The sequence below is a fragment of the Crinia signifera genome, chromosome 9, assembly GCF_055691185.1.
Source record: "Crinia signifera chromosome 9, ASM5569118v1, whole genome shotgun sequence".
NCBI classification, from domain to species: domain Eukaryota; kingdom Metazoa; phylum Chordata; class Amphibia; order Anura; family Myobatrachidae; genus Crinia; species Crinia signifera.
In genome coordinates this window covers 146,927,129-146,942,236 of record NC_139225.1, presented here as the reverse complement: position 1 = coordinate 146,942,236, position 15,108 = coordinate 146,927,129, and the positions used below count along the sequence as shown (strand labels likewise).

General features: G+C 48.3%; 1 protein-coding gene across 1 annotated transcript in view; it reads left to right on the top strand.

Moving 5' to 3' along the window:
• LOC146036253 (complement C4-like) overlaps positions 1 to 15,108 on the top strand; it is a 97,940-nt gene that overhangs the window by 30,354 nt on the left and 52,478 nt on the right. Inside the window, exons 8-17 of the mRNA XM_083160132.1 lie at positions 386 to 491; positions 604 to 727; positions 1,612 to 1,727; positions 4,318 to 4,473; positions 5,648 to 5,833; positions 8,012 to 8,194; positions 8,444 to 8,596; positions 11,697 to 11,820; positions 11,916 to 11,984; positions 12,189 to 12,398. Coding sequence (XP_083016258.1) covers positions 386 to 491; positions 604 to 727; positions 1,612 to 1,727; positions 4,318 to 4,473; positions 5,648 to 5,833; positions 8,012 to 8,194; positions 8,444 to 8,596; positions 11,697 to 11,820; positions 11,916 to 11,984; positions 12,189 to 12,398 — 1,427 coding nt within the window. The remainder of the gene's footprint in view (positions 1 to 385; positions 492 to 603; positions 728 to 1,611; positions 1,728 to 4,317; positions 4,474 to 5,647; positions 5,834 to 8,011; positions 8,195 to 8,443; positions 8,597 to 11,696; positions 11,821 to 11,915; positions 11,985 to 12,188; positions 12,399 to 15,108) is intronic.

Here is a 15,108-nt window from a genome sequence, read left to right as displayed (position 1 = left end):
ACCCCCTTCCAAATCATATGCTCTCTATTTAACATATTTCACCTATAACTCAAGTTGCAATACAGGCCATCTTTCATACAATTCTAACCATCCTTCCCATATACAAATATTCACAAATTAAGGGGGCGCAGCCCCTTACGACGGTGTGAAGAGCGCCCGTAGGGCGCGATGAATCACCTAGTAAGTAATATAAGCAGACTGTTGGTTCTTGTGACTTAGATGACCAACTTATGCAGAAATCCAGGTAATTCCAAAGGGTTCCCATATTTTATCCCACCGTACACGACCTGCAGGTCAGAGTCTGTGGTGTCCAGCTCTGTAATCCACTCTAACAGGATCCTTTCCCACTGACATAAACATTAGTGCTTCTTTCTGATTGGACTAGATATGTGTATGGAGAGCCTGTAGATGGTGTGGCCTACATCCGCCTGGGAATAATAGACCAGAAAGGGGAGAAGACTATTCTGCAAGGCCTGGAGAAGCAAGTGAAGGTCAGTGGCAATCACAGTGCCTTTACTTATATGTCTGCAGTATATATGTGGGCGTGTTATATACCATGGGATACCAGTGGGCATCATGTGATAGATGTTTTCTGCTGTGCAGTTGGTAGGTGGAGAGGGCACCGTCCAGATCCATAAAGACGGCATCGTAAAGAAGATTAACCAGACAGAGAAAAACTTAGTGGAGTCCACGTTGTACATTGCAGTGAGCGTGATGGAGAAGGCCTGTGAGTCACGTTTTGTATATGCATCTGTTGGGCACTACCCTATTCCCAAAACGTCATAGTATTGGTCTAAGCATCTAACGTATATCCAGAGGCACGCTATTAGGGCAGCACGGACGGTGAAATGGTTAGCATTACTGCTTCATGGCAATGAGGTCCTGAGCTTGATTCCCACCAATGCCATATGTGTGCGGAGTTTGTATATTCTCCCCGTGCTTGCGTGGGTTTCCTCTGGGTACTCCGGTTTCCTCCCACATTCCAAAAACATACTGGTAGGTTAATTGGCTCCCAACAAAAAAAAAGTTGACCCTGGTGCTTGTGTGTGTGTATGTACACGGGCAGACTACTGTATATGGATCAAGTGACCGCCATGCCCGAAGCATAGCGATTGCAGCGAGCCATGCGAGGGGACGTGGTACACTTATAAGGTGTCAACATAGACAACTAAAAAACGTATGCCCAACTTTTTGGATCAGTCAACCTTTTGACCATCTCTCTATTGACGTATCAACCACCATCCTCTAACTTTCTTTATGACCAATCACCACCTCCAAGCAGATCGTTTTAGGACTTAAACATCCTATCCTTTTTTTTTCCTCTGTCCAATCAAATTGCTCCACCTAGTGGCCACCTGCATGCACATTTGAATCCTCCCCTTATAGGATGCGCGTTGGACATTTTACATCGATTACGATTTTTCATTATACATAATATTCAATTTTTTCTGCACTCAACTCTGTAATCCACTCAGGATCCTTTCCCATTTATATAAACATTGGTGCTTCTTTCTGATTGGCCTAGATATGTGTATGGACCCTGTGCCCACCCGAACCCTTTCTTAGAGCCTTCTCTAATGACCACTCTCCCCTTCCTACCTCTGTTCACAGCTGGAACTCTAGAAGAGACGGAACTTACCTCCGTGAAGTTTGTCACTTCCCCCTACAAATTGGATTTATCTAAAACAAAGAAATATTTTATCCCTGGATTTGGAGCACAGATTGTGGTAAGATTTGTTAGCTTACTCATTACAAAGACAGAAGGATATTAAGGAAGATTAAAACAGTCTAATATATTTACGTGAAGGTTAATTTCTACTCGGTGGTCTTGAGTCAGACGCAACGATGATGTTGTACGTAGTGGGACAATTTTTTCATATGCAGCAATCTTTTTGCCATGTCACCAGCGTGTATGTCACTCTGTGCCTGTGCCGCGCTTGTCTAGAGATATCGGCTGCAGTGAGACTTTGGGCAGTATTCAATCTTGGATTCTGACTGTCGGAGTCACGGGCCATTTTCGTTTCTTCCAACTGTAACTCGACAGCTGGATCTCAATGTTCCCGGCTGTCGAGTGTCGTAAAGTACATGTATCGGCGAAAACAGCCGCGGATTGTCGAAAAAACGCTGTAAATATGACAAGCCGTGGCGGTTTCCAAAAAAACTGATTCTTTTAAGAAGTCGGATCTGACACCCTTCAATGCTGTCGTTAATGGCAGCATTGAATAGGTGAGTGCCAATATTTCCCCTGTCAGGAAATATTGGCACAGATTGAATACCCCCCTTTATTGGCAAAGTGATTGACAAGGCGGTAACAGGGGGTGACCATTAATGCAGGCCTGTCAGGACTGATTTGGGGGAGTGTCACAACTTGTAGCTTCCGGCGGCTCTAACATTTGTATCTCATAACCGCTACTTACCGGACTGCAGCTATGACGCATTTGCGGCTTTCTCAGAATCAGGCTCTTTTTCATCTGTTCACATTGAAAGCCATAATCCGATGGAGAAACTACACCTACCGTCAGGTTGGTGCAATTCTCAATGGTGCCACCCAGGTTGCAGTTATACTGTGAGTGGGGGCCTTGGTCTTTGCACATTTGGACGCACGGATGAACACCAGGGAATGACTTTGAAGCTGTGGTACTGTAGCATGAAGTTGTAGACGGTACTGCACATATGCTTCCGACTCTACTAGAATGCAGGGGCAAACACAGGATTCTCAGAAGGGGGTTTCCAGAGGTGCAGAGCAAAGTACGGAGATGGACACTTAGGTGACCCAGTATATGTTTTGATGTCCCCCGGGTGGTAGGGGGTATTATATCAACCACTCAGCATGTAGGGCCTGGATCAGTAATTTCCACTAATTACCCCTTTACTGCACAGATGGTGGGAGATGAGGTGGGAGAAGGGGCATTGGGCTGAATGAAGGGGCCCTAATACATAACTTCCAGGGTGGTAGGGGATGTTTAATACGCAGAGGATGGGTGTATAGTGGAGTGGGCTTATTATTCATAATTTTCTGGTGGGAGGACAACTTGCTTGACTGCAGATATCTCCAGTTCCCTAAAAAAGATTTCTTAGATTTTAATGGAATTAAAAACTAGAGAATCCCACCTACCAAATGGTACTGGGGACTAGGGGATCAGAGTTCAGGAGGCAGAGCAATCTGCCAAGGAGTATATAAAACTACATACCAGGTGTGTGGAGCTGGAGCAGTAACCAGCTGCTTGAAGGCTGATATCTCTAGTTCTGGGAACAGTAGAGACAAACTACCAGTGTCTTTCAAAGGGGGAGAGTCACAGATTTTGGAATATTCCCTCAGAAAAACTCTACGTCAGACAGAACCTGAAATATCTGACTGGGAACAGCAATTAACAGGCTTGGATGGGGACCACTGCTTTGAAGTCAGATATCTCCGGTTCCCAAGGTCCGATTTTAAAAATTCTTGTACTCTTGGAAAGAGGGGACCCTTAGCTTTCAGAAAATGGCTCTTAGATTCCTGGGGGGGTTTCTGGGTACTCGGAAACCCCCCCTGCGTGCGCTACTGGAATGGAATATGGCTCTTCATAGTGGTCCCAATGGTTTGCACCTTATGACACCAGAAGGGGACAAGGTATCCAAATGTGGTGAAACCACAGTAAAAATGGGTCATTATTTTTGGCGTTTTATTGTCCCCTTTCTATGTCATGTGACTAATGAACACATCTACAAACAAAGCTTGCAAAAACAAAGGGGCCAATTTATAAGCCCATTTTAGCTATTTAAAACTCATGGCAAATGATACACGGTGCTCCAGACAAACAGCTCCTGTAATTTTTCAAACACATGACAGCAGCTGATTGGCCAGAGCACCATATTTCAATGAGTTTTAAATGGCTAAAACGGTTTGATAAATGGCATTAATATATTTTCTGTGTGCCAGTTTACTATAACTTAAATGGACCTGTATCTGTAATAATAGCCCACACCATACCTTACTTTCCCTGATTGTCCAGGAGGCTCCCAAATTTACAGAGAGTCTCCCAGACTCCCATAAGTGTAAGTGGCTCTCCCGCATCCTGACTGTTTCATAGTGAGGGGTGGTATTGCAGCATAATGCTGTGAGTTGAGGGTCCATGAGGAGGAGATGGAACCAATGTAATGTGATTGTATGATAATTAGGTCATTTTGGCCCCGGTCCCTCTTCATATTGTAGATCCTGAGTGACGCCCAATTCAGCCAATAGCATCTCCTCCTCAAGGCGTTTCCTGCAGGGGAGTAGGCTCTGTTGCCTCTAAGCATGACATAACCTCATTTATGTCTCCTCTCTCTCACATACAGGCAGAGGTCACCTATACCGATGGCTCCCCAGCAAGAGGTGTCATGGTCAAATTCTCTAAATCTAAAGTTGAGCTGAACTCCTTACAGACTGATGGCAATGGACTGGTGACGTTTGTGATCAACACGGCACCTCAGGACAAGACTTTGGACCTTACGGTAACACAAACCTCTCACCAACTCTCTTTAGCATGGTTCTCTGGTAGGTGTCTGGGGCATATCGAAGGGTTCGAAGGAAGAGCATCAGGGGCAGATTTATCAAAGCTTGGAATGAGAATAAGGTACCAACCAATCAGCTCCTTTCTATCATTTTTCAAACATAGCCTGTAAAGTGATATTAAAGTCATACAAATCTTTTTGGAAGTGGATTGACTTATTAAGAGAACAGATAAGGTAATCCATTATGAGGACAATGAATGCCACGCAGTCATATCTATATATGTAAATACACCTCACCTCTGAGGTGAAGTACCACCAGTGACCACTAGAGGCCACTCAACGGATCAAATTACTCCGTAACAGAAAGTGAAAGCAAAATGATATGTTTCAAACGTGCTGGATATGGAGAGGGGGGGGGGAAAGAAGAATTGGATGACTGCGCTGTAGATAAATAACAAATATAAATGAAAACAAATATAAAAGCAAAAATGAAAACGACCAATTTTTGTGAATATAATTAAAGTAATAAAAAGGTGGTGACTGATGATTGGAGGCCATACCGTACCGTATTGGTAGGTTGGAAAAAAGTCCCAGCTAAGTTTGGTTTGTGGAGTTGTGTCCGTTCCTTGCACTGGTTTGCTGCTGTGGTACTGATATGATATTTCCCCAAATTGGAGGCTTGATGGAGGATGCAAACCTCCTGCTGTTCTGTAGCCAAGGTCGGGGTCCTCTGGGAGGGATGGAATCCCAGGAAAGGATCAGCACTTTGATCTTCAGAGGCTGATTCGGTCACTCAAATGCGGAAGATGGTGTGGCGGAGATGAAAAAGATCAGTCCCCTACAGGTGGTCCATCAACGCGTTTCACTCCTCTAGGAAGCTTTTTCAAAGGGTATCTGGTGTTAATACTGGTGGGTTTTTATACCCTTACCAATCTAGCTGGTGGGAGGGAACTAGGCATACAATTAATTAATTATTTAAACAACATTAAAAAACTTATATTAAAGATGCAGATGGCAGGGTCTCACCCCCGCTAGACACTTGCCGATCTCTACAGCAGGTTCGATCCACCCTCGTTCTGGTGGATATGTCTCTCTCTCTCTCTCTCTCTCTCTCTCTCTCTCTCTACCACTTATATGAATACTAAAATCTGTCTTTTTAATGATGGATTTACAGATCACAGCGGGTGGAACTGAAGGGCGTCAGGAGGAAACCATAAACCTTATTCCCTATAGCTCCAACACAAACAGTTTCCTCCATCTGGAAATAGCCAACACAGTGCTGAGCCCGGGAGAAACTCTAAAGGTCACAATGAAGGTGGAATCGGCGAACGCAGGAAGTGTGAAGACAGTATATTACATGGTGAGTGGGTTATGGTGGAGACACGGTCAGTCCTCTCACACGTGGCAGCTGCACCTGCAACGTAGTAACCGTGATGGGTAAATGTACTAAAGCTTATAAAATTGAAAAGAGATGATGTTTCCCATAGCAACCAATCTGTTTCTGTATATCATTTTCTAGGAAACAATAAAGAAATGATAGAGATATTCTGATTGGTTGCTATTTACAATGTGTGTCACCATGTGCCTCATTAGATGCCCACCTCTATCTGTCTGTGCAGCTATGTTGTCCCCCTTAATCCTCTCACCTTCCCTCACGGGGCCACATGCACTAAGCTTCAAAAGTGATCAAATGGAGAGTGATAAACAACCAACCAATCAGCTCCTGTCTGCCATTTTTCAAGCACAGTCTGTGACATGGCAGGTAGGAGCTGATTGGCTGGCTGTTTATCACTATTAATTTTATCACTGTTGAACCTTAGTGCATCTGGCCCACAAACCCATTCATGGTTGTGGGACGCACTTGTTCCTAATGGGCCTTAAACCACCCTTTAAGTGCAGGTTTTAAGGATATACATGCTTGAGTGCATGTGACTCAGTTAGTACCTCAGTCAATTTGATTTAACCATCTGGACTCAAGCCTCGATATACTTAAAACCAGGGGTCTAAGCACTGGAGAGACATAGAGTAGGTGGAGCTACAGCAAAGTACCAGCCAATCAAACCCTGATAAATCTGTTACTCTAGGTCAGGGGTGGCCAACCGGTCAGAGGTAAAGAGCTGAAAAATATCAGTTGTCAAGCCAAAGAGCCAACGTCATGCGCGCGCCGAAGGCGCGCGTGCCAAAAAGGGGCGTGATCAGGGGAGTGGTCAGGGGCGTGGTCATATGACACAAGGAGAGTGGCCACATGACAAAACTTTATGCCCCCAGTGCCAGATATGCCCACCACAGTGCCAAACATCATATGCCCCCCACAGTGCCAAACATCATATGCCCCCCACAGTGCCAAACATCACATGCCCCCCACAGTGCCAAACATCACATGCCCCTCAAAGTGCCAAACATCACATGCCCCCCACAGTGCCAAACATCACATGCCCCTCAAAGTACCAATCATATGCCCCTCAAGGTGCCAAACATCATATGCCCCTCAAAGTGCCAAACATCACTTGCCCCGCAAAGTGCCAAACATCATATGCCCCCCACAGTGCCAAACATCACATGCCCCTCAAAGTGCCAAACATATGCCCCCCCACAGTGCCAAACATCATATGACCCCACAGTTAGGAAGCTGGGCCCTCCAGCACAGGTGTTGCTCACAGTGCAACACCTATGCTGGAGGGCCCAGCTTCCTAACTAAAGGGCCCACCTAGAGGGCCAGGAGGGCCCAACAAATAAATGAGCCACGGGCCAAGAGGGCCCGACTAATGCGCACACAGGCCAGAAGGGCCTGAATTTGCCCACGGGCCTAGTGCCCGACACCCGGTGGTCTAGGGTGGATGGAGGGTAGGAGGCCAAAGGCCCCTACCTGGTGTTGGGAGAGGCCGCTGGGGGGAGCTTCGTCAGCTCTTTTGCTTCCCACCCCCGCTGGCCTCTCCGGGAGCCATCTTCTTTTTTCTTGCAGAAGGCGCCGGAGATCTTCTGTCTTGATCCCGGCGTCTTCTGGCCTCTTCAGCGGCGCCGGAACTCTTCTCCCCGCCGCCGTCTTCTGCGCCATCCTCCGGCGTCTTCAGGAGCGCTCCTGCGCTCCGCCGGCGTGGAGAAGACTTTTCGCCCTCCCGCTGGCGTCTGATGTCAGACGCCGGGGGCAGGGCGGAAACGGCGCGGCGAGCGCTGATGGCTCGCCGCTGTCGTTTCCTATTGGCCGCCGATGCGGCGTTTTGAATTTGGCAGCCGAATTGGCGCCAAATTCAAAACCCCGCTTTGCAGACGGGAGGCTGGAGCCGCAGTTTACAGCTCGGCGAGCCGCATGCGGCTCGCGAGCCGCGGGTTGGCCACCGCTGCTCTAGGTGCTACATGGGTGTATGGTGGTCCGCAGTGGTCTGAGTGGTTGGCAGTCATGCAACCATACATATGATAGCCTCACAGAATACATGATCTACAATGGGCCTGAATGTTTTTAAAAAATAAAAACAAACCATCAATAAAAAATATTCCCAACCTTCTCTCCTTTACTAACAAATGTCTGTCTCTGCTTTAGGTGCTCAGCAAAGGGAAGACCCTTGACTTGAAATTCATCTCCAGAAGTGATCTCATGGTGGCGACAATCCCTGTCACTGCCAAAATGGTTCCCTCCTTCCGAGTTATCGCCTACTATTACCTGAACTCCGAAATTGTGGCCAACTCGGTTTGGGTGGACGTCACCGATGTCTGTGAAGGAAAGGTAACACCAATATACAACCATACTGCACATCATTCCCAATCAGTGGGGGATCCAGTGGAAGGAGCTGTAGAACAGTTCAAAATTCAAAAACGAGAGCCAGACCCATTGCCACCAACTGCCATTCCAAATTGACTCCCTGGCAGATGGTGTGGCTCCCCTATATGAATTTTGCAACCCAACCACCCCTCTGTTCTCTATTCACTTCTAGACCCCTTGGCCTGAAGTACTGACGGTCTCTGTATCCCACAGCTGCTAATTACAACGAATGTAGCCGACAGAATACAACCAGGGGGAAGCTTCCAGCTGACGTTGGAAACAGATGATAGTATGTCCGTGGCTCTGTCTGCCGTGGACACGGCGGTATATCTCCTGAACTCCAAGAACAAGCTGACTCCTAGCAAGGTGAGACACTCAGAGGCGCTGCCTCTCGGCTTCAGGAATCTTTTTAATGATGTTTTTGTTTTGACAAAGGTCAACTATTTAATGCCACCCTTATTACCAGCTCCCACGCGCCCCTTCAAAGAATTCTGTACTATACCTACTGTCTAGAAATGCCTGTGCTGGGCATAGATAGGTTGACAGGCATTTTACCTGACAGCCTCCAAGACCTAAACCGATCTCTCACAGAGTATTGGCCACAATATCCGCGCTCCTCAACCTGTGAGAAGACCTTTTCCTGTTCCTTCCATTGTGAAAGAACATCGGAACATCATTTGGTTGGCTGTGGTAGGGCGTTCACCGTCCAATGTGGCCAATGATCAACGTAGATAATTTTGCATTCGATGGACATTCTTGGATGATGCGGCAGATTAATTGATTGATATCTCTAGATCGGTCGCCTTCATAAATACTACAGTTATCTGGCCATTCAGCACAATATCGCCAGGATCAGAGGTTAAAGTGGGGGCGGAACCAGGGGCGGAACTATAGCACCGCAGCCCCCGTGACCGCGGGGGGGCGCTGTGCATGTGCGGGCGCCGGGGGCTGCAGTGCTATAGTTACACCCCGCCGCCCCGCCGCCATCCCCCACAGTCTTTACCTGTCAGTCTTCAGTACGCGCTGGTCTCGGCTCCCTTCTTCTGCTATGAGGACCACAACAAAATGTCCGCCCCCATGTAGCAGAAAGTTCTCTGAAACTGTCTGCTGCATGGGGGCAGACATTTTGTGGTGGTCCTCATAGCAGAAGAAGGGAGCCGGGACCAGCGCGTACTGAGCGTAGGTAAGACTGCGGGGGATGGGGGGGATTGCATGGGCGGCGAGGCGGGGGTTGGTGCGGCGGGCGAGGGTTGGTGCGGCGGGGCGGGCGGGGGTTGGTGCGGCGGGGTGCGTGGGCGCCCTCCCTTTAAAGGCGGGGGGGGCGCCCAAAAGCTAGTTACGCCACTGGGTGGAACTGAGTTCCAGCACCTCTAATGGTAGGGCAAACTAGTTACACCACCACCACCCCCACAGCCCTACACAGTAATTTCAACAGAAAAAACTGGCCCAGCAGCTACCTTTTGTGCCATGGTGTATGTGATGTCATCATGATGCGCTACTACTGTGGGCATTGTGTATAAGCAACACTACAGGGTGGTATACCTGTATAAGGAGTAATACTACTGTATAGTGTAACATGACTAAGGGCACTACTGAGTGATGTAATGTGAAAAAGCATCACTACTGTGTGTCATGACTTGTATAAGGGGCAATGCAATGCGGTGTAATATGAAACAGGGACACTACATGCCGTGTAATGCAAATATTATTGTGTATAGATATTTGAATCGGGGGTACTATTGTGTGACTACACCCCAACCTTGTGAGACCATTGTCCCTTGCCATAAACACTGGCAATGGCCCGAGCTCATCTACGGTTCCGGATTCAAAGTTCTACAGGGTCTATATAGACAAAGTTGACAGTGACAAAAAGTGCAAATGTCAACATGGAAGAGGTCAACACATGAAAGGGTCGACATGATTTTTTCCCCCATTTGTGTTGGTCTCAGTGTCGACACCAGAGCATGTGGACTTGTAATCAGCTTGCTTTGCTAGGGCCAATTGGAGTCCACATGGATGTTAAAGGAAAAGTCCAAAAAAAAAAAAAAAACACATGGAAAACTCATGTCGACCTTTTCACATGTCGGCCTTTGAATTCAATTCATTGAAACCAGAATTGAAAAAAAAAACTTGTACTGCAAAAGGTTAATGACACTGTCCGCTTATGTCTAATATCCATTTAGTACAGCTGTGGTTCCTATCCCCGATCCTCAAGTACCTCCAACAGATCACGTTTTCCAGCTCACCTCACAGGTACACAGGTGCACTCATTACTCACTGGCACATTATAAAAGATCCACAGGTGGAGCTAATTACTTCCCTTGCATTTCTGTTGCACGCCACCGTCCGGGATCCACAGCACCCGGACGGATGGCGGATGCTGCGCAGAGTGACGCGGCTGGGGACGTTGCCGGGCAGCGTCCCAAGCCTCGCTCTGGGACTGAGCGTCGGGGCGTTGCCAGGCAACGTCCCCGAACTTCCGGCCGGGAACGCGCGCGCCTGACGTCACTCAGGCGGCACGGTTTTCAAATAAATAGCCGGCGTCTGCTGGGCACAGATGCCGGTTATAGCTTTTTGCTCTGCAAGCATCCAGCGTTTATATCCGGTCCCCGTGGTCTTTGTCCTCGGTCCTTTTCTTTGGATATCTGCTTCCAGCTGATTCCTGTCTCCCAGCCTTCCGTGGGTTTTCTCCATTCAAGTCCTGTTCCTGGTCTGAGCCTGCGTCTGAACCACAGTCTCCATCTTCCCGTGGGTCACGTAAGTGCTCCAGTGGAGCCCCGGTCTTTTCTTTCCGTGTCCAGTAGCCCTCCGTGGCTTTGCCCCTCCATGGGCTTGTTGTTATATTCCTCCTGTTTTTGTACCTCTTTGGATCCCTCCTGGATTTTTCCCCCGTCTGTCTTTATTAGATTCTTTTTAGGCAGGAATTGTCCCCTTCCTTCTGGTCCCTGTTTTGGGGAGTCACTGTCCCTGTGGTGTGTTTATGTGGGGACTCCTCTCTGTCGGTTGTGTCTGCGACTAGGTCGCAATCCCGTCTTGGCCTGGTGCCGGCAGTCAGGGGTCATTTCCCAGCTAGGCCCGTTAGTCAGATTATCCTCTTGGGCTACCCCTTGGAGATCGCTTTCCCTTTGTCAACACCTAAGACCTAGCTGCATCGGGGTTGGAGCGGGCTTAACTCGCTCCTTCACAGGCGAAGCTTAGCTCTGCAGGGGTTTGCCATCTGCCTCGGGGACTCAACAGAGTGAGTGTAGGATCCGCTGTGGCCGTCCTAACCGGCGGTCCCGGCTACGGGCTCACGCCTGATCTCCAGACTCCTGTATCCGGCAGTTGCTTCCTGCGCCCCGGCGGGCATCGTAACAATTTCTGTGTTGAGACCTGGAAAACATGAACCATTGCAGGTACTTGAGATCCGAGGTTGGGAACCAGTGGACTACACTTTGTTATGTCCTATTCCTTCTATATCCTTTAGGTATTTAAGGCAATGAACGCGTATGATTTGGGCTGCTCTGCCGGAGGCGGGAAGGACTATAAATCGGTCTTCACAGATGCCGGTTTAGCGTTTGTTTCCTCCGCAGGATACAGTAACTTCAATGGTGAGGATCTGACGCGGAAGCTGTGTGATGTCACTGGATTGTGTATTCATGTTGGTGAAGGACTCCACCTGTATCATTCTCTGTTCTTCTTCTAGAACTTGGCTGCGTGGTTTCTCAGAGGAAGAAGCGCTCAATAGATTTTGTGTCGCTCACACAGAACAAAGGTAAAGAGCGCAGCTGTAAGATGCCATAATAGGGTGGTCTGGTGTATTTGTTACCCCCTCATACTGTACATATATTATATACTCCCCCTGCTACAGGACAGAATCTGTTCATTTTTAGAAGCCTTACTAAGTTTGCCCCGGAGTTTGTTCTCAGTGACCCGCCCTCCCACCATGTGTGTGACTTGTTATCATTCGTCTCGGCAGTAAATCTGTTCTCCTCTCCGGATCAGAAGAAGTGCTGCGGTCACGGAATGACGCTTCTGCCCCCTCGGATGGAACGCGATTGTGAGAAGCGAGCTAAGCGCGTCCCAAATAATGAGTGCCGCGCGGCCTTCCTGGACTGCTGCAAATACGCAGAGGCTCTGCGCAAGAAGATCGCCACCGAGAATCGCAGGAAGCACACCATTGGGAGAAGTAAGGGATGCTACTGAGTATACGGCTGTATTTACACCAGCTTTTCCAGGGAGACGATACAGGGCCAGAAAGGTCAACAGGGTGAAAAGGTCAACCGTTAAATGGTCAACATTGACTTAGTTTGAGATGATCAAAAGGTTGACATGCAAATGGCCAACACAGAAAAGGTTGTCACTGTTTTTTATTTTAACCCTCATTCTAACCCAAACCCTCCTCTGGTGCCTAAACCTAGCTCTCCTCATGGTGCCTTACCCAAACCGTGTCTCTGCTGCCTAAACCTATCTCTCATGGTGCCTTACCCAAACCCTCCTCTGGTGCCTAAACCTAGCTCTCCTCATGGTGCCTAACTTAAACCCTGTCTCTGCTGCCTAAACCTAGCTCTCCTCATGGTGCCTTACCCAAACCCAGTCTCTGCTGCCTAAACCTATCTCTCCTCATGGTGCCTTACCCAAACCCTCCTCTGGTGCCTAAACCTAGCTCTCCTCATGGTGCCTAACCCAAACCCTCCTCTGGTGCCTAAACCTACTGTAGCTCTCCTCATGGTGCCTTACCCAAACCCTGTCTCTGCTGCCTAAACCTATCTCTCCTCATGGTGCCTTACCCAAACCCTCCTCTGGTGCCTAAACCTAGCTCTCCTCATGGTGCCTAACCCAAACCCTCCTCTGGTGCCTAAACCTATCTCTCCTCATGGTGCCTTACCCAAACCCTGTCTTTGCTGCCTAAACCTAGCTCTCCTCATGGTGCCTTACCCAAACCCTGTCTCTGCTGCCTAAATCTAGCTCTCCTCATGGTGCCTTACCCAAACCCTCTCTCTGCTGCCTAAATCTAGCTCTCCTCATGGTGCCTTACCCAAAGCCTGTCTCTGCTGCCTAAACCTAGCTCTCCTCATGGTGCCTTACCCAAACCCTGTCTCTGCTGCCTAAATCTAGCTCTCCTCATGGTGCCTTACACAAACCCTCTCTCTGCTGCCTAAACCTATCTCTCCTCATGGTGCCTTACCCAAACCCTGTCTCTGCTGCCTAAACCTAGCTCTCCTCATGGTGCCTTACCCAAACCCTGTCTCTGCTGCCTAAACCTAGCTCTCCTCATGGTGCCTAACCCAAACCCTTTCTCTGCTGCCTAAACCTAGCTCTCCTCATGGTGCCTACCGAAACCCTGTCTCTGCTGCCTAAACCTAGCTCTCCTCATGGTGCCTAACCCAAACCCTGTCTCTGCTGCCTAAACCTAGCTCTCCTCATGGTGCCTTACCCAAACCCTTCTCTGGTGCCTAACCCTAGCTCTCCTCATGGTGCCTTACCCAAACTGTGACTCTGCTGCCTAAACCTAGCTCTCCTCATGGTGCCTTACCCAAACCCTGTCTCTGCTGCCTAAACCTAGCTCTCCTCATGGTGCCTTACCCAAACCCAGTCTCTGCTGCCTAAACTTAGCTCTTCTCATGGTGCCTAACCCAAACCCTGTCTCTGCTGCCTAAACCTAGCTCTCCTCATGGTGCCTTACCCAAACGCTGTCTCTGCTGCCTAAATGTAGCTCTCCTCATGGTGCCTTACCCAAACCCTGTCTCTGCTGCCTAAACCTAGCTCTCCTCATGGTGCCTTACCCAAACTCTGTCTCTGCTGCCTAAACCTAGCTCTCCTCATGGTGCCTTACCCTCTTTCTGATGCCTTACCCAAACTATCACCATCTGCAGCTTAAGCCTAACCCACCACCAAGTGCTTAACCCTAACTGTCCTCTTCAGCAACTTAATCCTAACCCTCTGCCTTCGCCAAATGCCCAACCCTAGCTGTCCTTTCTGGCAGCCTAACCCACTGCCAGGTGCCTAACCTGTCACTCAAGCAGCCAATTCCTAACCCTTTCCTAGTACCTAAGCCTAACTCTCCCCATGATACCTAACCCTCCCTCCAGTGCCTAGCCCAGACATCCCCTAACACTCAACCTAAATCCATGAAAGAAATATGTCTGTATCTAATGACTTCAAACAGAGCCGGCCTTAGGCATAGGCAAACTAGGCAATTGCCTAGGGCATTTGGAATGCCTAGGGGCAGCAGCAGCTTCTGCTGATTAAAATGATATGCAGCATGCCTATATTCTGTGTGTGAGTGAGGCTGTATCTGCATATGAATTAGTGTATTCATGGAAATCACTGTAACATAGCATTCCGTATGCAGGTACAGCCACAGTCGCACAAAATATAGGCATGCCGCATATCATTTTAATCATTGGAAGCACCTTGTGTGTGCTGGTCATAACAATGCAAATAAGACGAATTTTCAGCAAAAAAGGCACCCAACGTTAGCAGAACTGGCTAGGAGCTGCATGGCCTATTGAGTCAAAATGTATGAGGAAACATCTGTATCCAAGCAGAGGCAGAGGTCACAGTGTTAGCGGCTGTGCGAGTGCTGTCTGTGGGTGGGTTGGTTGTGCAATAGTGTTCGGCATATGTGTAAGGGGCATTATGTGTGTCATGTATAAATGCATTAATAATGTGCGACATATGTGTAACAGGCATTATGTGTGTCATGTGTATAAGGGCATTAATAATGTGCAACATATGTGTAATGGGCATTATGTGTGTCATGTATAAGGGCATTAATAATGTGCAACATATGTGTAGGGGCATTGTGTGTGTCATTATGTGTATGAAGGGCATTAATAAAGGTTGGCATAATGTGTAAGGGGCATTATGGTTATAAGGACATTAATAATGTGTGT